The sequence below is a fragment of the Gadus chalcogrammus genome, chromosome 20 (assembly GCF_026213295.1).
Source record: "Gadus chalcogrammus isolate NIFS_2021 chromosome 20, NIFS_Gcha_1.0, whole genome shotgun sequence".
NCBI lineage: Eukaryota > Metazoa > Chordata > Actinopteri > Gadiformes > Gadidae > Gadus > Gadus chalcogrammus.
The window spans coordinates 15495100-15516912 of record NC_079431.1 but is presented as its reverse complement, the minus strand read 5'-3'; the positions used below and the strand labels follow the sequence as shown (position 1 = coordinate 15516912).

Sequence of the window (21813 nt, the reverse complement as noted above, 5' to 3'; positions counted from 1 at the left end):
CGCTTCTCCCTTGCCCCGTAATTGCCTTCGCCGGCGCTTGTGGGGCGGGACATAGCCCCATGAGCCCGCTGCCCAGGGCCTTCGCTGGCCGCTCGCCGTAGCCTGCGATGGAGGCGGGCGGGGCTGGTAAGCCTGGGGGCCAGGAGGAGGAGCTGCCGGCGGCGCGGTGATAGTGGCTGTCGGGGGCCTATGGCGGCGACGGGAGCCTGGAGCGGAGCGCTGCTGCCCGGGTGGTTTTCGCCACGTCGACTGCCGGTTCGGCCAGACGATGAGGGTCAGCCGCCATGTTATGTGCCAGCAGGGCGATGTTATTCATAACGGCCTCTTGCTGCATCATACACTGATGCGCTCTGTCTGTAAGCTTAGCCGTCAGCTGGTCATTGAGAGTGGGGCAGCGGTCTGATGGTGGGAAACATCGGCCAGATCGGGTCGAGACGGGCGGGGCGTGTCGCGGCCTCGAGCCCCCAGATGCCATGCAGCTGGTCCGGGCGTTGGGGGGCCTTAGGCATCTGCCACCAAAGCTCCAACTACTAGAAGTGAGGTGGCGGCAGAGCAATGCTGCTGCCCCGGGCCTCTCCATTCGGAGAGGGGAAGCCGGGGGAGACGCCCCCTCCTCGTCGCGGTTGGAATCGTCCGACTCCGAGCTCACAAGGAGAGAGGGCATCGTCGAGCGGAACAGTAAAGTTGTCAGCCCATTCAGCAATGGCGGCGGCAGTGTCGGCTTTGCGCTGTCCGTCATCCGACGGCAGCGCCGCACAATGCCGACACAGACAGAGCGGCAAGACCGCCAAGACGGCATGTTCATGCCCAAGGCAGCCCTCGCACACCTCATGGCCGCCATACGGCAAGATGTAACCCGTGTCTTGCAGATGCGGATCGTCTTCGAGTCCATAATATCTATTTATTTACTTCAGTATGCTACAGGATCGTCCTGAAGAAAATGGGAGCAGAACGTCCGCCGTCCGCCGTCCGCCGCCGCCCGCGTATATCTGCGAACTGCGGACGTGATTGAGGCCAACGCTGTTGGTGGGCGGGATTACACATTTTTCAGTGCTACAGCTCATGCCTAGGGATAACCCAATAGCGATAGCCTTAAAAGGCGAAGCCTATACGACGTAGAACGCGGCATTATGCCGCGTTTCCACTGAAGGGTGCGGTACGGTTCGGTTCTCCTCAGTCCGGTAGGGAGGGGGCGGTGTAGCCCAGCTCAGTTCCAAGGTCGTGTTTCCACCGCCGACAGTACCCTTTATGGTAGGCCGGATGTCGATCGCCGCGGCAGCTACGTAAACATTGTGACATCATAGCAGTGCGACACAGTGTAGCCTGCTCAATAAAAACAATGGAAAAGATTAACGCGACACATTAAACCAAGAGCTACCTCTGCACGTCTTCCTCCCCAAGAATGCAGAGGAACTTCTCCACCTCCTTGTTCGCCCAAGCAAGCGTTTACAAGTTCATTGTAAAGAATAATACCTCGAGGCTACTCTTTGTTTGTTTTTATCCCCACGTCGCCCGGAAGTGACGATTCTGTCGACCAATCAACGGAGGGGGTGTGTAGCTCGAATTTTCCGGCACCCTTTCAGGCGTCCCAGTACCCCAACGGAGGAGTACTGAAGACGAGGGAAAAACGAGTTCGGCTCAGTCCGGGTCACGCCCACTTTTGGCGGTGGAAACGCAATCCGTACCGCACCTTTGCGAACCGAACCGTACCGCACCCTGCAGTGGAAACGCGGCATAATCTGAAAATCTGCTCCAGACCAGGTTTGGTTGTGGGCATAAATCACCGTGGTGATACAGCGACGCTAAAAGAGATCGACTTTCGTGGTCCTGCTAACCCAGGCTTTGAGCTCAACATACCTCGCTAACCCTCTAATCGAGGTACCTAGTACAGTCCCCTGATGTTGCGTGAGCTTTTCTAAAAAGTTGCGATGAAAGTTGCGATGTTTTTTAGGTTTTTGTTACGATTACCGTGCGAGAGGAAGTGAAAGTTGCGATTTTCCTGATGTTAAATATGAAGTTATTACTGAAATTTTCCCTGAGTAAATGTTATTACAAAAAAAAAAAAATTACAGGGCTGATAGGAAGTGAAATTATCTGTGCCTGAAATTACTTTTTACATTCAACAATTACTAATATATTTGAAGACACCCAAGAGAATTGCCTTTCTTGACAACAATAAAAGGAGCGGAACTCTCACACCATGTAGCCGATGCAACAATAAGTTTTTATTGCATAAAAGTGTAAAGTGCTGCCCAAAGTGAGTGCAAAACGTTTTCAGTCCCATTCAGACCATCCTCAGTACAAACATACAAAGGTAAAAGACTTCCTTATAAAGACTACGCCTAGTTGGTGGCAGACATAACAATCAAAAGTTCAGGCAGGGTGACGCGTTGACTAGACATTTTAAAAAGGCAACGCTCAACTATTTTCACTTTTCTTGACAACATACATGGCCGAGCTCAAGCCTGAATTCAGGCACCACGCCTGAACTCTATCAGGCCTGTAATTAAAAGAGAGAAATGGTCCTATGAATAATTGATTCTTGATTCTTTCCGCGCTGGCAATTGACTTGGATGCCATAGCCTGTCATAGTGATCTGCCTCGTCGTCTTACGTCCTGCCTGCAGTTCTGTAGTTATGCAAGATTTCCGCTTATTTTCCACCACAATGTGGCATGCCGTGTGGCAATAGTTCCCCCCACTTTCATGTAGAATACCAGGATACTGCTTTTCGCTATCTTTTGCAGTCTTTTATTTAGAAAAAAAAAAGTGTCAGTTCCCTATAGAACATTTGACTTCTTCCTTTTGCTTTGTCATTTATAACCCAATGGTCCACACAAAAGGCCATTTCCAACCAGCTTTTCAATAACACATTATTTTGATCTGCCAGACCCATCTTGATCAAGATTTCTTTTTTTGCGGGGAATTTTGATTGTTCCTTCTTTTTAATACCGAAAAATGTAATGTAAGTATTTAATTTAATCAAACCCACTTCTTTCACTACAATTTAGCTAGAACTCAAGTACATTATCTTTCTGCAAAAAGGAAATTAACATTTTACCATTTCAACCATTTCATGTGTTTATTTTTGCCTGTTTATGTTAGTTTATGATGAAAATGTAAAGGCTTTTTTTTTTTCATCCTTGTAAGTAACCGTTGGAGAGGAGAGACTCAACCAGTTCACTATCATATAGGAGCTATTTGTCAGAAATTACATCCAAATCATGGAATGTAGAGTTCAGTTGTTCTTTAAAAACGTGGTTGTCACGTCCGTTTTGGAATTGTGGCGATATTAAATCCATGCTTGGATTGTTCTCAGCCTCACCTGAAAGTGACTTTGGATAAATGAGGCCTTCTAACTGCCTGAATAAATATATAAAGTAAGCATGCTAGCTGACTAAATATAAATGTAAAGAAGACCTATAAACTGATGCTTTCTTGATCTGAACTCTAATGTGGCTGAGTTTTCTGGTTCTGGATCATCTCTGTAAGCAAAGCAGCGAGCTGAATCAATGGGACACAAGGCAGTATTACTTGGAGAAATCTAACGTTTATACAGCTCGTTCAAGGGGAAGACCACGACCCGGACATGAAAAGCCTATGCATCTTATCTGTTATCTTCAGGGTAATCCACAGACAAGAGGGAAGCAAAATAGACACGTACTCAGAAAAGTGGCACAGATGGTTAATAGTGAGAATGATGCATAGATGACATATAATAACACAACACAACAGAGAAAGACCCTCGTCATAACAAAATATCTGAGTGACATGCATACAGAATGTCGGTTACGGAAGATGTGATGAAAAATGTTGTTACGTTTTTCTTTATGAACTTAGGCTTTGTTTACTATTCTGTGTATGGTCTTGCCACCCTGCTCTTCTTCGGGGTCGTTTTCCGATGCTGCTTTTTGTCGGTTTGGCCCGTTTCTTGACCCCCTGGGGAGCGTTGAGAAGCGAAGGGTTCCAAAAGGCACGGCCGCGACCCCCTTTATGAAATCCTGAGGAACTTCAATCAATAGATCACCATCTGTTTTTTTATGTATATTTTTTATTGTGGTTTAAAAATAGATTATGTAGGCCTAAGGCTATGACTGAAATTCATTATTTTCCTAGAAAAGATGAATTACCATGTGATTATATTTAACTGAGGATGTTTACATAATGTAGGCCTATATAAGACGTTTTCATGAAATCTCAAACACAGCGTGCGGATGGTGTGCCTAAATAGTAGATAGTAGATTGTAATGACCACTTTCTGTGTTTCTTCACGTGTCTGTTTGACAGTTTTCGGGAGTGGCGGTTTTAACCTGGACTGAAAGAAATTAACGAACGGAACCAGAGATCACCTTGGTAGGACTGAGATACATTGTCCTGGAAATTACCAACCACAACAGACTTCTTTGTGTGCTTGAATGAAAACAGAAATTGCGATGCCTCTAAGGGGAATTTTTTTCTGTTCATTTGGAATATTATATTTATTTTTGAACAGTTATATTCGTCCCACTACTGGCTACGTGATGAAGAACTGCTGGGTCACACAGAACGCACAGGCCGACTGTAGGAAATTCGGTTTCAAAGTGTTTCCAAAGGACATTCCAGCAAGAGTCACAAAAATACTCCTGCAGGGAAACAACATTTCTAAACTAAATGAAAGAGATTTGGAAAATTTACCAAATCTGTTGTACACAGACCTGAGTCACAACTTGATCTCCAAGATTGAATCTGGCAGTTTTGTTCGTCAAATCTCTCTAGAGGTGTTGCATTTAGAGAACAATAAGCTTAGAAATATACAGGAGGGTATGTTTGATGGCCTGGTCCATCTCACATTTTTGTGGCTGAATTTCAATCAGATCCAAACAGTAGCACCAGCCTCTTTCAAGTCTCTGAGCAAGCTTATGATTTTGGGCCTAGGCCATAACAAACTGCACAACTTAGCAAACATCTTACAACATACACCACATTTACACTCCCTAATCATTACAGCAAACGAGATGTCCACTTTTCATTCATGGGAGCTGTCGAATAAGTCTACAGAACTTGTTACACTTGATTTGTCTCAAAATGAGCTCATGGCCTTTAGGCTCACTGCAGATATCTTTCCCAACCTCACAAGGTTGAACCTTGAGGATAGTATAGAGAATGGTATCGTCTGGGAGATGAATGACACATCGTACCTTAGCAGTGTGTCCGAACTAGATATCAGTGGGGTTCGCTCCTCATTACATGGACTGCAGGACGTTCTCGAGACAATTAACTCCTCACTGAGTTATTTGAAGCTAAACCATGTGAATAACAACCTGCAGGCTCTCATCAATATTTCCTGCAAAAACCCATTGCTGAGTGAATTTGAAATCCGAAATAACGGCATCAAACATATAAGACCAGACATGCTGCACCTCTGCACTCATCTGAAACTGTTGGACATAGGGGCGAATGAAATAACTGAAATCTCAAACAAATCGTTTCAATCTCTTAGGCAGCTTCAGACTTTAATCATTCATTCTAACCGTCTCACATCGGTCCCCTATGCCATAAGGAATACTCAAATCTCAAAACTGGATCTCAGCTGCAATAACATCAGTGTGATTGACTGTGATGATTTTGCTAATATGACCGGTCTCAAAGTTCTCCATCTATACAAAAATCATCTTGTGGCTCTCAAGGATTGTGTTTTCAAAGATTTGGTCAATTTAAAGGACTTGATGTTGCAAAACTGCAGCATTGATCAGTTAAACGGCGCCTTAAAAAAAAACATGCCAAATCTTATACATCTTTCTTTATTACACAATCAACTAACTGTTCTAGATCATGGAGAATTTAAAGCTCTGAATTCCCTCCAGACTTTGACATTAGAAGGGAATAAATTAAGCAAACTTAATAATGGGACTTTTTTTGGACTGTCCAGTCTTACACATCTTTCTCTCCAATCAAATGAAATAACTGAAATTTCAAACGGTGCGTTCGCTGACTTGAAAGCTTTAAAGACTTTGAATTTGAATTGCAATCACCTTAAATATGCATCGGTAGAGCGTATTTCTTATCCACCATTTGTTGAGCTTTCACAACTGGATACATTGCTTTTTACAGCTCAAAAAAAAAAAGTGGGCCCTCCCTCAAAACTTTCTGCATGGCCTGACAAATCTGTCAGTACTAGATATCCGAGGTAACGAACTTGCATCCCTGCACCCACACACCTTCAACTATACTCCTAATTTGAATGAGCTAATTCTGTCTCAAAATGATATCACAGACATTCCGGACAATTTGTTTTCCCCGATTCAAAAACTAAAAAGTCTTTGGATTTCACAGACAAACCTGAGGTCTCTAGATTTTCTGCTCCATGCTAACCTCACAGAGCTGGAGTTCTTGCAGGTGAGAAAGAATGCCTTTTCTGTGATTAGAGAGCCAGTGATGCTGTCCCTAACAGCACTTAATATCCTGGATATGAAGGGTAATAGCTTCACCTGTAATTGTGACAATGCGTGGTTCCTCCAATGGGTAATCAGCAACAAGCAAACACAAGTGGTTGATGCGTACAACTTTGAATGCAACTACCCTCCAAACCTTAAAGGAAGAAAACTGTTGGAGATTGGCCTCAGTTCTTGTACAGTAGACATGGGCTTCATCTTTTATATTTCCACGGCATGCACGGTCATCATGACCATAGCAGTCTCCTTCACCCACCATTTCCTGCAATGGCATCTGGTCTATGCGTACTACCTCATGCTGGCTATCCTCTACAACTCAAAGAACAAGGACAAACGTGCTCATCAATACGACGCCTTCGTCTCCTACAATGCAAACGACGAGGGCTGGGTTCTTGGGGAGCTGCTGCCCAAGCTGGAGGACGAGCAGGGCTGGAGACTTTGTCTGCACCACCGAGACTTCCAGCCAGGTGAGGAGTCCTATCCTGAACACCATTTTCACCTCAATTAGCATACATGCTAGCCTACACTATTTCATATGTTGTACATGCCAGTTGATATGCTATTAGATATGCTCATGAATTTGGTAGGGGGATTTTTCCTGGCTCAGAATGATTTTCTTTTTTAAATCTTGGCTTTGAATCAAATAATCATCTATACTCTTATCCCTGTCAAATATAAAATATCTAATGTGGCGCAAAACAATGTGTTAAAGTGTAATTCTGGCGAAAATTGGCATGAAAACTAAAATTAAAAAAATACCTCCATGTTATTGGTTAGGGGCCCCGCTAACGCTTCCAAATCTGCATTTTCTAAACACTAATATTGCTCTAAAATAGGGCCAAACCTATGCAGTAGCATATGATTAGGGTCCTTACACATAAAACGAAGCATCAACAACCGGTTACCGGTTGGTCCATGTTTCCAGGAAGTCCATCACACAAATCGATTACCGGCTACCGTAAACAATATGGCTCTGTCACACCAAATTTGTGACAGAGCCTCTATAGATTTGTAAAACAGTACAAATCTCCCCTCTTGATACTTGGCCATTTATAATTGTTGGCGCCTCTATGGAAGTAATTTGGGTTGTTACATTGCTCCGGGCAACTTTGGGCAAGCTCTATATTCGATTATCAAAGAAATAACGTTTCGGTTGTGTGGGTTTTCATGCCGGTGTTGTGCCGAAAAGTCATCAGCTGCCAGAATGTGATTTCAGCCGTGGGAGCTGCCGCACACACGTTTCGAGGCGATATAGCCTAGCTTTAACAGGCTGTGCGCGCTCCCGCGGCTGAAATCACTTTCCGGTGTAAGTACCATATCGGTTCGGCTTCCAGATCGGCTCGGGGTCCGTCGTCTGCTGATTACGTTACACAATATCATTGGCTGTACGCTTGAATGGGCGTACATTGTGATTGGCTGTACGTCGGACAGTTGTGATTGGCTGTTTTGTGCTGTAGCTCTGGCTGTAGTCATAGCAACCACGAGGCAACAGCGAGCACATGTGTGAGCGCGAGTAGGTCTATGTCTAGATTCGGTCGATTTTTCCAGCCTAACGTGATTCAAAGTAGCCAAATCGGGCTGAAAATGTGCCCAATCTGGCAACACGGACGGCTTAACTTAACAGCCAAGATGATTCCGAGGGATGTTTTTAGAAGAAAACTATCCATACAGATAGGTTGGGAATGGTCTATGTTCAAAATGAAAGATCATTATAGGCTCTTTAATTTAAGCCATAAAAAACCTTATTGCTGTAGATAGCGTATTTTGTGACGTAATCAGCAGACGACAGACCCTGAGCCGATCTGGAAGCCGAGCCGATATGGTACTTACACCGGCATCTGATCACTTTTCGGCACAACACCTGTTAGAGTTTCGACTGATGAAGTGAAAGAAAATGTAAAAAATGTAAAAATAAGTGAGGTCAAACGTCTTAAAGCAAATCGGGATGGGATTAAAACGGATGGTCTCTCAGTTTTGATCATCTTTGATGAAGAAAGGTCCGGAAAAGATCTTCATTGGCTACATGTTTCAAGTGTTTTCAAGATTTGGGCATGTGGCGGCGGTGTGCAAGGGTAAGCAAGATGGCAGATGTGGTGGAGACCATGAATATGGCAAGTGCGAAGAGGGGGCAAAGCTGAAGTGTTGCAATTGTGGAGGGGAACATAGTTCAGCGTACCGCGGTTCTGGAGTGAGCAAAAAAACAGAAGAGGTTCAGCGAGCCAGAGTTGCTCAGGGAATTGGCTATGCAGAGGCAGTTAAAAAGGTCTCAAGCAACATCACGGAGGCAACAAGGCAAATCGGAAATAAAATCACAGTTGTAGGGAAATGTAAGAGTTGCGATAAGTTGAAGGAGGAAACTCTGATAGTGAATAAAAATGACTTTGTTCTGTTTATGGCAGAGATAATCAACTGCTCAGCACAGACACAAAGCCGAAATGAAAGAATTTAAATCATTGTCAAGTCAGCTGAGAAGTACCTTCATGTGAAAGGGTTACAATGGGAAACTGTTAAAGGTATTCTTGATGATGATATCCGACAATCTCAGTCATGGCCTGGATCCTCTTAATGGTGTTATTTGTACTTCAGTGGAATGCTAGAAGCTTAATAGCTGATGGCCAAGAATTCAAGAAGTACATAGACAATTTGGGAGATAAACCTAATGTAATGTGTATTCAAGAGACATGGTTCTAACCCCAGTTGGATTTTATTATAAAAGGGATATACTGCAGTAATAAGAGATAGGGAACCTGGGAGAGGGGGAGGAGTTGCAACATTCCTGTTCCAAAACCAGGGAAAGACCCCTCAGATCCATCTAGTTATAGACCTATTGCATTAACATCGCATTTGTGCAAGATAATGGAGAGAATGGTCACAGAGAGCCTTACGTACTTCCTGGAAAGTAAAGCTCTTTTGTCTCCGTATCAAAGTGGGTTCCGTAAGGGTCGGAGTACTATTAAAAACACAAGTAGCGAAGGGATGTACATGCATCATGGATCAGCCGACTAGGAACAGCAGAAGAGAAAAGGGAGACTGACCGACAGAGAGGCCAGACACGAATAAATGTTGGGCGAGCTTCTCAGGAATAGCGTGAACTGAAAGAAAAAGAAGACTGCAAATCGGACGCCAATTTTGCCGTGCTGCTCTTGTAAGTACCCTTGGATGCACTTTTTTCTCTTTTTATTGTGGCTTTCTTGATGTTGATAGTCTCTGTAAAAATGTGTTTGCGCAAACCGTTTTGTTGTGAACCCTGTAGGTTTCTAGCTTGCTTGCTTGCTGGGGTGTTAGCGTAGGCTACTCGCTACCAAACACGTTTGTTTCCATGGTTGTTTTGCTGTTCTTCTGTCTCGTCCCCCAGATACAGGCTAAATCCCTGAATCAAGGTTCTTGTTTAGATCACTAGACCGCTATTTGAATCCCTCTGATTTTTCTAAGAGTGTAGCCTATATCATGTGATACGTCCGGCTGGCCATATAATGCAGTACCCTGCACGAGAGTTTCTAGTTAGCACATATTCGTTACAGAACTGTTACATTTTACGAGATGTGAACCTCCATTATAGATTAACCATGTTACCTTTGGTGTAGTTCCCCGCGTGTAAACATGATTGAATAAGATTGCTTTGAATACGATTTTTTTGCAAACAGCATTGTTATGAGTTATCGTTACGAGGCTTGATGACCCAAGACTGCTTGGCCTGCTTGCCCCGGTACAGCCACCACCCAGATCCAAAATCGTGCGGGTTTCAAGCAAGTGTCACTCGGAAACCTTAATCCAGAGAACCCTCAAGAAGAACTGTCACTTGCAATTTTTTCAATGCACAAAATAAATATTTTTCTAAGCAAAAATTGTGTATTATTGAACAACTGAAAGAAAGGTGGTGCAAACATCTGTTATCGAAAAAAGGGAAACATTTTAAAACTACATAAAATAATGTTGATTTACAATGTTTATTTGTAAACATTTAAAGGTAAACATAAATGTGTCCCTAATCTTCCGGACACAGCATCTTGCTATGACAACTCTCCTGCGGGGACTGGCGACAGCATACCCTCTCGATGTCTGAATGCAGATACATAAATGTACAATTGCTGCGCAAATGGTTCATGCTATCGTTATGTATTAGGTTGGCCAACACTCTTACACCGATCGTTCTGTTCAACAACCAAAGATAAAACAATTCTAGTCTAGGATATAACATCTCCCCGTCAGAAGGATGGGTTTATGTTTATTGTAACACTACACAAATACATGATTTCAAAGTGTATAACCTTGTCTACTTTTTATGAACACCTACCTCGGACAATAATCCAGCAATTCGCGGGCTTCTTTGAAAACAAATCATGCACATGGCTGGCGTAAATGTGGGTGGGGAAGGGTCGTCAACGCGTTGTTATGACAGTGTTGTAAAATGTCTTCTCCGAAGCTGTACTGGGAGCTGTGTAGAGAAAAGTGCGAGCGCAAACTGAGAAAACAGCGAAGAAATGGCCGATCCTGCATAGTGGGCCTTTAAGGAACTGGAATATGTTGCCATCAAACTTGCATTTGTGTCAACCATTCTGATAGAGACAGCTCCTCCCAACTACAACTTTTTTGATGTATGTAGATCTGGAAAAAAATCTTTCCAGATCTTGCTGCCATATTTGAAAATTTATTTCAGGGGAAACGGATGTTAGTTGGTGATTTTCCATCATTCGAATACCTTTGTGCTGTATTGAAATGCCCCAGAGTTCTCTTATCAATTATTTACAGGCCACCCACATGACTTTACAGAATTATTTTCTTGCATCTCCACAGACGTTGACTGTCTAGTTTTAACTGCTAACTTCAATTTTCATACTGATGATTTGAATGACTTTTGCAAAAAGACTTTCTCAACTGTGTCAACATGTGAAAGAGGCTACTCATTGTAAGGGGCACACTCTAGACCTGGTTATCACAAGGGGCCTCAATGTTTCTGATCTCTCTGTGACTGATCCTTCATTGTCTGACCTTTGTGTTTTCTTTAATATATATTTTATTCCCGACATACAGACAAAATCAAATACGGTCAAAAAAAGGTATATCAATGAACATTCTAATGTACTTTTTAAAAAGGCCATCTCCTTGCTACCACCTCTCAACCCATGTTCTGCTGATGATCTTGTAGAAAACTTTAATTTGAAAATTCTGAAAGTCTTAGATGTCACTGCACCTTATCAGGTTAAAACAATTTATTGAAAGCAAAAGGCACACTGGAGAACTGCTGCTTCTTTAACAGCCCAGAAAAAAGAATGCAGGAAGGTTGAATGCATCTGCCGTAAAACAAAACTTCATGACATCTATAAAGAGCCTTCGTGCCTACAATTTAGGCGTAAAAAGTCCTTGAGAAACATTTTCTCCAATATCATTAAAACCAATACTAATAATGGAAAACCCTATTTGCAACTGTTGACAGATTGACCAACCCCCAAACACAAATTCCAACTGATCTCCATTCCACGCAGGAATGCAATGAGTTTGCAGCATTTTATACTGATAGAATTGAAGGCATCAGACACGCCATCAATATCTCCAGTTTAAACAAAAATGTTGGACTACCACTCTGGTCAGGCAAAAGTAACGCGGAAATGATAACATGCTTTAATGTCATAGACTAAAACCCTTGTGGAAACAGTGACACAACTAAAGCCATCCACCTGTAACCTTGATACTTTACCGACCAACTTCTTTAAGAATGTTTTTGACTGCCTAGCAAGACTTATTGCAAATAGTTAACAACTCCCTCCCATCAGGCAATTTCCTAAAAGCCTTGAAAACTGCAGTTATTAAACCCCTTTAAAAAAGCGGAGCCTACATGCATTTATTATTAATAGCTACAGACCAATATCAAATCTACCCTTCATAAGTAAAATCATTGAGAAAGTTGTCCTCCAGCAACCTAATCACTTCCTGGCATCAACCGGTTGCTATGACATCATCCAATCAGGATTTCGACCTCTTCACAGCACCGAGATCGCCCTTATGAAGTTGTAAACTACATCCGTCTTAACACAGACTCTGGTAAAACCTCAATACTAATTTTACTAGACCTCAGTGCTGCATTCGACACTGTAGACCAGTGGTTTTCAAACTGTGGGGCGCGCCCCCCCTGGGGGGCGCCAGAGTTCTTCAGGGGGGGCGCGACGTGAGAAAAAAATAAACCCGAAAAAAAACTGAAAGTCGATGATTCAAATCATCAGTCGTACTTCAACTGTAGAAGTAACATGACTAAATCAATTTTCAACCGTTTATCTTCGTGCAAACCATTTAACAAATCTACAGACTTCTATCTTCAATAATATCTAAACAGAATTTCGATATCATTTAAAATTTCTTCAGAATCAGTTTTAGTTTCATACCGCTTCGTTTTCAGCTGTTTTCATTAAAGACGTCTGCCCATTCTGATACACCTACTTCTAGACATCGTAACTCATTCCCTTTTCAACCGTTTACCAGCGTTCAAACCATTAAACAAATCTACACACTTCTATCTTCAATACTATCGAAACGGAATTTTGATAGCATTTATACTTTTTTTCAGAATCACAGTTTTAGTTTCAAACCGGCATCGTTTTCAGTTGCTCATAATAATTTAGGTCGCCATAGCAACGCCGGTAAACAAACCCAGCCGAATAGTCGAATCTCCGGACTGAAAAGGCAGATCTGATTCGACTCAGAAAATTCAGAGTCGGGGACAGCCCTAGAAAATAATATTGCTGGCTAACTTTAGCAAAATGGATCAGTTTTTAGTATCTAAAGCTACAGTGAGTAAGGAGACAGTCTGGGGCAAGCAAAAAAATAAGAGAGTATGACCATGAATTTAAACTTGGGATTTTCATGGACTGGATCTGAAGATGCTCCACTGCCACAGTGTGTGGTTTGCAAAGAGGTGCTAGCTAATGACGGTATGAGACCATGTCGACTCCGGCGTCGTATTGAGACCAAGCACCCATGTCTGGTGACCAAGCCCCGGGAGTTTTTTGATAGGAAGCTAAATGAACTGCGGTCACAGAAGAAAGTAATCCAGACATTTACCAATGTATTGTAATTGAAAAAAAATAATTGGGGAGGGGGGGCACAGCTGACATTTTTTCTCTGAGGGGGGGCTCACTCTCTCACACTTTGAAAACCCCTGCTGTAGACCATACAATGCTTTTGGACGGATTAGAAAACTGGCTGGGGCTTTCCGGCACAGTCTTAAGTTGGTACCCTACCTACAAAATAGGAACTACTTTGTTTCCATTGGCGACTTTGTATCAGAATCAACCAACATTGACATTTGGAGTCCAGCAAGGTTCGATCTTAGGACCCTCTTTATTCAACATCTACATCCTCCCACCAGGGTAAATCATGCAAATAACAATATTGACCATCATTGCTATGCTGATGACACACTAATCTATGTATTGCTATCACCAAATGATTATTGGCCTTTAGATCTGCTGTGCCAGTGCATTGAGTCAAAGACTGGATGTGCCGAAATTTCCTTCAACTAAATGAGGATAAAACCGAGATAATTGTATTTGGTGCTAAAACGGAAAGGCTTAAAGTAACCCAACGCCTTCACTCTCTGTCCCTAAAAACCTAAATCAAAGCCAGAAATCTAGGGGTTATCATGGATTCGGATTTACATTTCGACATTCACATCAAATCAGTTACAAAATCTGCATATTATTACCGTAAAAATGTAGCAAGACTTAGAGGGCTCATGTCCACCGAAGACTTACAAAAGCCTTTATTAGCCTTTATCACTAGTAAGCTTGATTACTGCAATGGTCTCCTTACAGATCTCCCCATAAAAACTCTAAGGAAACTTCAGCTTGTTCAGAATGCTGCTGCTAGAGTTCTAACAAATAGCAAAAAAAATTAACATATTACACCAATTCTTAAATCGTTACATTGGCTTCCTGTAGGGCAGAGAATTGATTTTAAAATCATTTTGCTAACCTATAAATCCCTACATGGGTTAGGGCCAAAATATTTAACTGATATGCTTCCACTACATAAGCCTTCTACACCACTTAGATCTTCTGAGACCAATCTGTTAATTATCCCTAGAGTAAACACGATACACAAGTTACTATGCAACAAATAGCTGGAGTAAACCACAGGATTCCACACTTGCCCCAACTTTGACCACTTTTAAAAAAGACTGAAGACTGTTTGCTTTCTGCTAAATCTTAAATACATTGCACTTTACCTTTTATTTTCTACTTTATTACTTAAAATGCCTTTTTAACTTTGCCTTTATTTTCTATTTTAGAGGTACATGATCTGATACCAGAGAGAAAGAATAAGGGTTTGAGACCCGAGTTCTGTCTGGGTTAGAGTCCTAGAATCCGGGTTGGAGTCCCAGAATCTGGCTTGAGTCCCAGAGAATGTCCTTTAGGTCGGGTTGGAGTCCCAGAGAAAGGTTGGGTTGGAGTCGTGTCGTGGGTACCAGAGACATGAACTTTGAAGGGTTTGAGACCCGAGTTCTATCAGGGTTAGAGTCCTAGAATCCATGTTGGAGTCCCAGATAAAGGAACAAGTTCCTTAACGTCGGGTTGGAGTCCCAACGTGGGTACGAGAGGGACTGTTTATCTGATCTTAAATACATTGCACTTTCTAATATGTTTTTTTAACTCTGCCTTTATTTTCCATCCATTATACTCATTTTTTCCACATGTTTTCTATTACTTAACTATCATTTTATTTTATTGTGTGTGCATAAGTTCTTCAAGGAAAGTGATCAAATCCGTGGAATAGCTTTTAAGAGACTTTATTTGTTATAAAGTATTTCGGTATGGTAAACTAATACTATGGAGCAAAAGGAGGTTGAAGCGTACGTGCTGAGGGTCTCCTAGCTGATCAATAAACATTAACCCTGTCCAATAGCTGCCGAGAAGATTCTGGCCTGCTCTGGCTCAAACCGTCTGTTATGGTCTGATCCGCATGGATCAGACCATAAGTAGTGGGAGGAGCCGGTGTGACGTATTTCCCTCGGCTTCCTCACTTGTCTGTGGTGCTGCCTTCTGTGGATGGAGCTGTTATTGCAGCCTTCAGTAAGGTCCTGCTCCCCTTGTGGCTATGTATAGTATTTACTGCTTATATGTTTGGTCCTGCTTCCTAGGGTCTATGTGTGGGTAGCTTAGGTTCTTAAAATACGTAACATGTGATAATGTTTAGATGTGAAGCACTTTGAGTCTGCCTTGTGTATGAAAAAGTGAAAAGTGCTATATAAATTAGCAATCTTCACGGATGGCTAAAATTGACTGACTCACTTGTAAGACTTTTTATTTATATTGCAAGTCTGATGGCAGACGAGCTCAGAATGGTGCGTTTCCTTTTCTTTCAATTAATTTGTTTAAATCAATCATGTTTCTTGAGTTTGGGATCTGTAGGCGAGCAACCAACGTGAACTCGGTAGAATTTCATAACCATAACGAAAGAGGAAGCATGGTGTAACTACGCCCATCACAGTTATTGGTTTCTGGCCCAGTATCTGTGCCGTCTCACCCAAGAAGCTCTGCTATAACAGTTGGACTGCTGGACCTGAGACGACTGACTGGTCTTAGGCAACTAAGATCAGTTTGGCTAATGCGAGAATGGACCACGTGGCTGGAAAAGCTATTTATATAATAAACAGAGTTTAGAATAAGGAGGACTAATCAAAATTATTTAAATTGATAACATTTATGTATTTCGGGGACATGCGATCGTGGCCTACTAATTCATAGGATTCATAGCTCTGAGAGAGCGGCAGCACAAGAACGTTTCAGAAGAACTGAATCCTTACTGGTTGGAATTGTCGCAATGAAGAAGTTTAATCTGGTTGCCATATAAATTATTATTGATGTTAGCCCTTCATTCCTTAGCGCTGTGACGTAACAAAGCTACAGTTTGTTGTTTTACTTTTATAATATTTCAATGTATTTTCACTGACCAATGCTTTTCAGGTAAACCCATCATGGAAAACATAACAGATGCCATCTATGGCAGCCGGAAGACTATCTGTGTGGTCAGTCGTGATTACCTGGAGAGTGAATGGTGCTCCAGGGAGATCCAGGTTGCCAGGTAAGAACCCAGAGTTTACATGCATGACCAGATTATGGTTGATCATTAATTCAGCTTCACATGTGTATTTGTGGTCTTATTGTACGACCCTCATACATCCTTCCTCAAAATGCAAAGTTCAATGGACCAAAGCCTAAATTACACATTTACAGACGTGCTATAACGCACTAACCACTATGCCAGACAACCGGCTATCCAAGTTAGTTTAGAAAAGGAAAAAGATGGTATGGCAATAATACAGTGCATAAGGGCCAAAACAATGCTGCTTTAAATTATTTTCCCGCAATGTTTCTGATTAACTGCCCCTGGTGCCTGTGCTGTCTGTGGAAAGAGTCCTGCATTTACCCTGTTTGAGCAGGGCACCCAATTATCTCCAACACATATGTAATCTAAAAGAACCACAGGGGATTAAACGATTAAATCACAACATCGCCATGGGTTTATTTTCTCATAACTGACTTGCTGATCAATGATTGGCTTAAATGCATGGACAATGTGTCAAAAACAATCAAGTAAAGTACTTGAGTATAGTCAGAAAGTATTTCCACTCAAGGACCAATACAACCATGTAGATAAGTATGGTTTGTGTGATGCTGGGTGGGACGGGTTGCCCAGGGGTACAATGAAGTCTTCATATGGGAATGAGCCCAGGCCTATGGCAAGCCGAATTGTCATTTATTAACTAAGTTTGACTATCCGGAATTAACATTGTAGATATCAACAACTTCTTTCTGACTAGTCGTTATTACATTTTGAATAGTTGGAATTTTGATTCAAGATATCTGTAACGTAATTGTGACTAGTCGAAACGACAGATAGAGATATCTGTAATTCAGTTTTGACTAGGCGAAACTGAATTACAGATATCTGCAATGACGTCACCGAAAAAGACATTCAACTCGTCACACATCTTAAATGACAATTGCAGATATCTGTAATTCAGTTTTGACTAGGCAGAATGAAAGTTAAAGATATCTCAAACGTCATTTGAGGGGAATTATTGGGCGTGATATTTTAGATATCCAGAAATACGTAATTTCCCCATGCCGCCATCAAAGAAGAAGTTCGTTCATTTCCTTATGTCTATGAGAAAGGAGCAGTCATGGCGTTGGCTGTAATTGAAAAAAACATCAGAAAATGCCATGAAATTTAAAATTGATAAATTGAATTGTGTGAATGATGATTTGAACGACAACGACCTGCTCCGCTCCCGCCTAAAGCGGGAGGCGGTCCTATAATTTATCATTACAGATATCTGAAACGTCATTTTGCCTCGTCAAAACTCAAGTTCAAGATATCTGTAATTAGATTTTGAATAGGCGGAATGAAAGTTACAGATATCTACAATTTTAGATATCTCTAATCAAAATTCCTTTCAAGATATCTATAACTTCATAATAGATATCTACAACATCATTTTGACTAGTCGTAACTCCAGTTAGAGATATCTACAACGTCTTTTTGACTAGTCGTAACTCCAGTTAGAGATATATACAACGTCATTTCGCCTAGTCAAAATTTAATTTAAGATATCTGAAAAGGGACATGTAGATATCTTGAATTGAGGTGAATTAAAGATATCTTGAACTGGAATTATAGATATCTAGTCAGAATCAAATTGTAGATATCTCAAACTGGAATTACAGATATCTACAATTCAGTTGCAGATATCCGTAATTCACAAAGTGGATATCCGCAACTGAATTGTAGATATCTGCAATGAGAAACCCCATAGACATGAATGGCGAAAATGACGTCATTTCGCCTAGGAGGAATGTCTTTGTGGATATCTGAAATGACAATTGTGGATAGGAGGAATGTAGTTGCGGATATCTGAAATGATAGTTTTGACTAGGCAAAACTGAATTGCAGACATCTGCAACACATATCCAGTCTAGCGAATTTATGTAAATTCGGCTTGCCATACAGGTCAACCTTCACCTAATGGTTAAACAGCTCACATATAAAAAAAAACCTTCCATTTCCCCAGCTTCCGGCTGTTTGACGAGCAGAAGGACGTGCTGATCCTGGTGTTCCTGGAAGAAATTCCAATGCAGCAGCTGTCTCCATACTACCGCATGAGGTGGCTCCTCAAGAGGCAAACGTACCTGAGCTGGTCCCACGCATTAGCACACCCAAACCTGTTCTGGGAGAAGCTCCGGCAGGCCCTGGAGACCCGAGAGCACCCAATGGGTGAGCATATACGGCTCACTGTGGAGGACGGACCCCCTGGAGAGAGACCAGGGCCCCGTATCCCGATAGCATCATTAGCCTAAGTGGATCCTGAAGTGCGTTGTACGAGCATCGTACAGTTTTCACACCGTTGCCCGAAAGCATCATTGGTTACGAACGTCGTGAAAACGCTCGTAGCTAACGAAAACTCCAGGAGTACTCGTAGGAAGCTAAGAGCATCGTTAGCCTACTATAGCCTTAGTGGCGTCACCAGCGGAAATTCAGTGTATTGTGTTTTATTAAACACATCCAATACCACGGAATGCCCAGCTGGCACAAATTCGCAACCAAAAACAGTGGTTACCGCCGATATTTTACTCATAGACTACTGTTAGATTTAAACAGCAAAGATAGAGACATGTTAGCAGTCAACAACAACATAATTTATTGCAGCAATTTAAAATTCCAAAAATACATGCGCAGCTGAAATGTACCGATCAATTGCCACGCCACAAGGCATATAATAAAATCGAATGATTCCATTGGTCTTGTGTGGGAGGTCGCTTTCGAGCTGCCCTTGCTGTCTCCCTCTGATTTTAATTCAACCATCATGTGTGGGGTAGGTCGAAAGGTTGCTATTTCGATCCCCAGCTCCTCCTAGCTGAGTGTTGTTGTGTCCCTGAGCAAGACACTTACGCACAGTGCATGAAGGATTAGGACCGATACATATGTCGGCCTAGGCCTAATCAATTGTGTTTTAATATCTTTAGCATTCAAATTATTGCAGTCTATTCTTTTCGTAGGCTACTCTGCGGTTGGCCTTGATGGGGAGATATTTTAACGCTTTTTAACCCCATTTTCCTGCGACATTCCTGCATCTCCCTCAGTACGGAGCCCATTTCAGCACCGTGTCAGTAGACAGTTACAGTCCTACGAACGTTGTGAGTGCAGTGAACGCGCGTTCAGGAGGAGTTTCGGGAAACGCTCCAAAGAATGATCCCACAAGCGAAGATCCATCGTTATCGGGAAACGAGGCCCAGACCAGTAAAAGTTAGAATTGCTTGGGGGAGGGGGGGGATTATACTAGAGACATCCGAGGTCTGTATTTGGAGGAAAATTGAAACAGTTCCCCTTGCCAGCTTTGTTCGTTTTTGTCTATTGTAAAATACCTTCTTAATCTGCCTAATGGGTACATCTGGTGTTGATTTGTATTTGTATACATTTTTGACATTGTTGGAAACATTGTCTAATGTGTTCCATGTGTGCAGTTGAGTATTTCTACTTCTGAGGAATCTGGGGAGAACTGACCCGAGGTTTGTCTTTGAAAATTAAGTCTCCTTCAGGGTGGTAGGTCTGTTGTTTGCCAATAGCTGAGTATATTAGCTCAAGTGCTTACACTTTGCATTAGCATGCAAAGGTATGTAGACCGCCATCACTATAACAAGACTGAAGTTCCCTAAGTGTATTGAAGGGCCTGCCTTACAACGAGAAATGTTCCAGATCAGATGTGCAAAGCCTGTCCAAACAACGTTATCGCTTTTTTTTCTGAATAGTTCTTTAGCTTATTATTGTATCTAGGCCTATCTGTAAAAAGTTGCTTGAGTATTTCTAAGCCTGACTTTTCCCGTGCACATTGTTGTGTAGTGACCCCTAGAGGGCTGCCATGTATATAGCACCATTGATAAAAGTTTAATTAATTAATTAATCAAATGGTTTGTATAAGAATCAAGTTTTATGATGGATAATTAATAACTAAAACATCATTTGTATTGTGATTTTTTTTGCATGGTCAATATGTACCTTATTTAGAAGATTAATCTGAAACTGCTATTTCTTCAATATTAATTGTATTATAAATAAAATTCTGGTTAACAGAAAAAAAAAAATCTCTATCACGTTTACACTGCACTAGACTTTTACACCTTAATCATATCACTATGTCATATGTCATGATTATATACACATGTATACAGTTGTGTATAGTAACGAAGTAGAAATACTTCTTTACTGTACTTCAGTGGTTTTTTCGGGCCTATACTTCAATTGAATATTTACATTTCTAGCATCGTTCACTTTTATTCAGCTACTTTTCCTCAATAAAATGAATACCTTTACTTCGATACATTTGCCCTTTGCGTCTTCGTTACTCGCTACAAAATAAAAGCTGAAGCAATTAAAAATGTCATGATGTTGGGAAGCGGGAACAGCAGATTTGGCCAACCAATGGTGGTCCTAGCTTGATTGGTAACGAAGTGCTCTCAACCACCACCCAATTTTGTTTATGTTTCGATTTGACCCAATTTCATAAGTATTAAGTCCAAAAACCTGTCCAATAGACTAGTAATTAGGGGCAAGGGAGGGCCATCAGACAGGTCATCAAACCACGCGCCAGTTATAAAGGAGATTTAGTTCATGATGTATTAGTCGAGCTGGCAGTGACTGTACATATTTCTCCCATGAAGACTCATTCACCAATAAACAGGAATAAAGATTTATTTTGAATGATAACATAAGAGAGAATATTTTGCATGATAAATCTTTGGCGTGAGCCCCATCACGGACCAAGTGCGACGTGTGGACTCGACAGATCATGCCAGGAGTAGCAGGGGCGGAGCCTTCCCCTGGACCGGTAGACTGGGCCAGACCTGGTGGTGGTGGGGTGGAAGGAGCATCGAAGAAAAACCTAAGCAGCAAAGAACATAGGTTAGACTACTCTATATAAAGCAGATAAAGCGCCACGATAGAGCTTACATTTCCCTGGTATATGTTCTTTATGTTCTTACAAGATAGGAACTATTTTGTTTCCATTTGCGACTTTTTGGCGAGTCCCACAAGGTTCAATCTTAGGACCCTCGTTACTCAACATCTACATGCTCCCACTAGGGCAAATCGTGCAAAATAATAACATTGTGATACAATGTTGTCTTTCTGAGGGATGTATCTAGCGCTCGAAAGGTGATAAAAAATAAATAAACAACAAGTCCTGTTGATAGGCTACTTACTATGACCAACTGGTGAACACTCGTTAGTAAATCATACTATGGCGAGCAGCCTGGGAAGGACGAGACGGGAGCCAAGGTTAATGGAAAATTACGGTATTTTGAAGATCGAGCCCCCTTTCTGGTTTGTCTAGGATGA

At 41.9% G+C, this 21813-nt stretch overlaps 1 protein-coding gene across 1 annotated transcript; it reads left to right on the top strand.

Annotated features, from left to right (window-relative positions):
* Positions 1-473: 473 nt before the first annotated feature.
* On the top strand, positions 474-21402 carry LOC130373809 (toll-like receptor 13). Its single transcript, XM_056580438.1, has 4 exons — positions 474-851; positions 6029-6896; positions 16386-16503; positions 18494-21402. The coding sequence occupies exons 1-4, from the start codon at positions 474-476 to the stop codon at positions 18777-18779; spliced, it is 1650 nt and encodes a 549-aa protein (XP_056436413.1). The 3' UTR covers positions 18780-21402.
* The last annotated feature ends 411 nt before the right edge of the window (positions 21403-21813 follow it).